This window comes from Mandrillus leucophaeus, unplaced genomic scaffold (assembly GCF_000951045.1).
Source record: "Mandrillus leucophaeus isolate KB7577 unplaced genomic scaffold, Mleu.le_1.0 Scaffold383, whole genome shotgun sequence".
In the NCBI taxonomy this organism is placed as follows: domain Eukaryota; kingdom Metazoa; phylum Chordata; class Mammalia; order Primates; family Cercopithecidae; genus Mandrillus; species Mandrillus leucophaeus.
Genome location: NW_012104065.1, coordinates 1,062,601 through 1,066,715, shown reverse-complemented (window position 1 = coordinate 1,066,715; position 4,115 = coordinate 1,062,601). Strand labels below are relative to the sequence as shown.

Here is a 4,115-nt window from a genome sequence, read left to right as displayed (position 1 = left end):
CATGCAACTAATGAGTAAGATTACTGTAAGTAATAATAGCTAACACTTACTGAGCACTTATAATGCACCACATGCATTAACCCATTTCATCTTCTCCTGAGCACTGTGAAGTAGCAGGGCGGAAATTCCAGGAACACAGCTACAATTTAAACCCAGTCTGTCTAACTGCAAAGCCTGAGATTGTAACACATTCCATATACCATATAATTATCCCAGCTTTTATACCAAAGCATATTATGAGAATATGGAGACCCAAGACCTCCACAGATGGGAATTCGTGGACTCCTTCAGACTAGGGCCAAACTGATAGTGTAGTGTGATTTGAGATGCTTCCTTGCTTAAAATCAGCAGGAATATAATTGCATTTGGTCTAAGTTTGTCTCTGGAACCTCTCTACCAGCTCTTGACCCTCCTCCCCAAGTCCTGCGTGCTGCCCTCTAATGGCTCCGATCCCCTCATATCTATCCATGGACCAGGTCTTCCCTTCTTTCAGAAATATGACATGCTCCAATGTGACCCTCCTGCTGCTGAACCTCCAACAGAAAAATTCTATTCACAAAGACCAATCTGTCTCAGCTAAGTGTCAGGATGAAATCAATTTAACAGTAATTCACAGTCAGGTATAAACAACCTTAAGACTACTGAATTTCCAAAGAGAGAATTTGTTGACCTAAATGACAAACTGGAAGTACCTAGTGTTAAAAGAAAAATTCTGGACAGACGAAATAGAATTTATTTGAGCAAAAAGTGATTCATGAATTGTGTCGCACTCAAAACCAAAAGAGATTCAGAAAGCTCCACCCCGCAGCATGGGCAGTGAGCTTTCAAGGAAGTAAAGTCCACAAATAACTTGATTGGTTACAGCTAGGCATTTGCTTTATTTGGGTATGGTCTGTTCAGTTAGCTGCCTGTGATTGGCTGAAATCGAGCCATTTGTTACAAAAATAGACTCCCAGATCAGTTTTCAGTTGCCTATATACTAAGTTAGGTCTGCCATTTATAGGAACTCATAATACAAAGACAGTCTCATGCCAGTGGTCTCCTGTCTATTTAATATCACACTAGGAAGAGGAGAGGGGACTCTCAGAAGGAGCGTGTGCACCTCTGTCTCTGTACAGCACCCGATGGGCTCCCATACGCGCCACCTCTGCACAAGTCCAGCCTTGGTGTCATTCCTCAAGCACCCCCCCCACTGCCTCAAAACCCCATATTTCATATTTTCTCTTTTGGAGTAAGCCCAAAACATGTGTCTCTGTATGTTTTCTTAAAATCTAAATATTCCTAGAAGTATAATTCATCTATTTCTTGTCAGTTTCTGTACAAAATGTGTATGAGTACAGATTTTATCCGTTCATCAGAATGAATGAGTCATCTGGCTAAGGAAATAAGTCTTTGGGACAGTAAACTCAAAGGAGGGAAGAGATATGGAGTTTCTGGAATAATTAGCCTTTTCTTGTGCCAGATCGATGATGACAAAAGACGAGATACAATCCAGAGACTACGACAGTGCAAATACGACAAAAAGGTGACGTCTCCCACTTCTCTGAACTCTCCACTGGGGTATGCTCGGGGCCTTCTGACCCCTCGTTGCCCCGGCCCCTGATGTCAGTATCAAAATGATGGGAGTGCCCAGTCTGTTCCCAAGGGCTGTTCTTAGAGCTTCACAGGGGTGGCCAGGGCCCTGCTTCTAGGGTTACAAAACTCACAATCCTGGGGAAAATGGAAGACAAATAGAATGTTGGGGAAGGGTGGAGTGTAGGCAGAAAAATGAAATATAAAAGATATTCAGAGTAGTCGAGGGCAACCCTAGTATTATATTTTGGCTCATTGCTGAGAAATACAACAATCTCATATGAGAGCTTTGCATCTTATTTCCATCCTTCCTTCTTCCCTCCCTCCCTTCTGCCTGCCTTCCTTCCATTTAGTCATTCTTAAAGAAACATTCAAGACTGAACTTACCATATCCCAGGTACTAGGCACCAGGGATACAAACATCAATCAAGGCCCGGCACAATGGCTCATGTCTGTAATCCCAGGACTTTGGGAGGCTGAGGCGGGTGGATCATTTGAGGCCAGGAGTTCGAGACCAGCCTGGCCAATATGGCGAAACCCCGTTTCTCCTGAAAATACAAAAATTAGCCGGGGGCATGGTGGTGCATGCCTGTAGTCCCAGCTACTGGGGAGGCTGAGGCATGAGAATTGCTTGAACCTGGGAGGCGGAGGTTGAAGTGAACCGAGATTACACCACTGCACTCCAACCTAGGCAACAGAGCAAGGCTCTGTCTTTAAAAAAAAAAAAACAAAAAAAAATCAATCAAATACTGTCACTGCTCTCAAAAGTTTACAGTCTAGTGAGACACACAAACTGTTATAATATGCATGTAACAAGTTACACCACAACAGTGTCTCCTAAATTTCATTGATTTTTGCAGCGAGTGATTCTCAAAGATCTCAAGCACAATGATGGTAATTTCACTGAAAAACAGAAGATAGAATTGAACAAGGTATGTAGCCCTTACTTCAAACTCTTGAGAAATAACTTCACTCCATTTCTTCTAATCACTGAGGTTGTTTGTGGAGTAAGAGGCTGACAGAGAAGCCCTCAGGCCAAGAAATGGTGACTATATTTCTTGTTGAAAATTCTACGAAGAGATATTGGAAAGTGAGGTCGATGGCGTAAAAAATTCTGGAAATCTACTAGTCTTTTCTAGAAAGTGGACCTGATACTATTTGAAAGTAAAGTTTGTACTCAAGGCCTCTTACTGACAAAGGAAAGGTTGTTGAATGAGATTAATATAATGTGTGATAAGCAATGGGTACTGACATTCAATTTGTTAAGAGCAACACATCTTCTCATAGATCTGAAAGAAAATACATTTTATTGGCATATTAATTTTTACTTTGGCACCCTGTTCTGCCTAATTTGCTTTGTAAACAAATATGTTCTTCTAGTTGCTTCAGATTGACTATTACAACCTGACCAAGTTCTATGGCACCGTGAAACTTGATACCATGATCTTCGGGGTGATAGAATACTGTGAGAGAGGATCCCTCCGGGTAAGAAACCATGGTCATTTCCAATGTTCTAATCATATAAAAATATTCAGCAGGACTTTAAATAAAAATATTTATCGAGTAAAATAATATTAAAGCGTTATCATGGAAAGTTGGTGGGGTCACAAGCTTTCCAGACTTTTTCTGAGATTTTTTCAGTCTTACTATGTTTTTATAAACAAGCCCAAAAAAAATTCAGGAAAAAGATAATAGATTTAGGGAGGGGAATAAACAGAGAATGGAAGTGGAAAAATGAGTGATTACCTCCAAATACATTTTATTTTACATGAATACTTGCTTTTGTACTAAAAGAGAAATGGATAATCATTATGATAGCACCAAATAAGCATTAGAAGACTTGGTCATCGTTCTTGGTTCTGCTGCTGTCCAAATTATTACTCCACTCTTGGACTAAGAATCATCCAGGACTTGCCAGATGAGGTCAGGTATTTGGACTGAGCAAGTCCAAAGCAAACAGAGAAACTAAGATAAAAAGCGAGAATATTAGCTTTCACACTATGCAGTATAAACTCAAATCTACCCTCCAAGAAAAAATCGTAGCCCTAAATGTTACTATTTCTTTTAAAAATTCTTTCATGCTTGTTATTCTGACATCTGAGGGCTCGTCTCTGTATTAATCGCTATGAAATGTAACAGTGGTATAAGGAAAAAGTGACACATTAAGCCATTAACTATATTTAGCACTTTGAGAATTCATTTGCTGTATAGCAGAAGGGAAAGCAAGCCCATGAGGGACTAGCGTAATGGAATGTGGTAGAGAAATCCTGAGCAGGCAGCTGGCCAGGAGAATTAAGATCAAAGAGGAAAATGGTGCTAAGGTAGAAGTTCTTAAAAAATAATAAACAAGGCTGGGCACCGTGGCTCACACCTGTAATCCCAGCACTTTGGGAGGCCGAGGCAGGCGGATCATGAGGTCAGGAGATCGAGATCATCTTGGCCAACACGGTGAAACCCCGTCTCTACTAAAAATACAAAAATTAGCTGGGCGTGGTGGTGCGTGCCTGTAATTACAGCTACTTAGGAGGCTGAGGCAGAAGAAT

At 40.9% G+C, this 4,115-nt stretch overlaps 1 protein-coding gene across 1 annotated transcript in view; it reads left to right on the top strand.

Moving 5' to 3' along the window:
- The window catches only part of GUCY2C (guanylate cyclase 2C), a 103,552-nt gene that overhangs the window by 49,316 nt on the left and 50,121 nt on the right, over positions 1 to 4,115 (top strand). Inside the window, exons 13-15 of the mRNA XM_011990839.1 lie at positions 1,463 to 1,525; positions 2,433 to 2,504; positions 2,953 to 3,057. Of these exons, the coding sequence (XP_011846229.1) occupies positions 1,463 to 1,525; positions 2,433 to 2,504; positions 2,953 to 3,057 (240 nt within the window). The remainder of the gene's footprint in view (positions 1 to 1,462; positions 1,526 to 2,432; positions 2,505 to 2,952; positions 3,058 to 4,115) is intronic.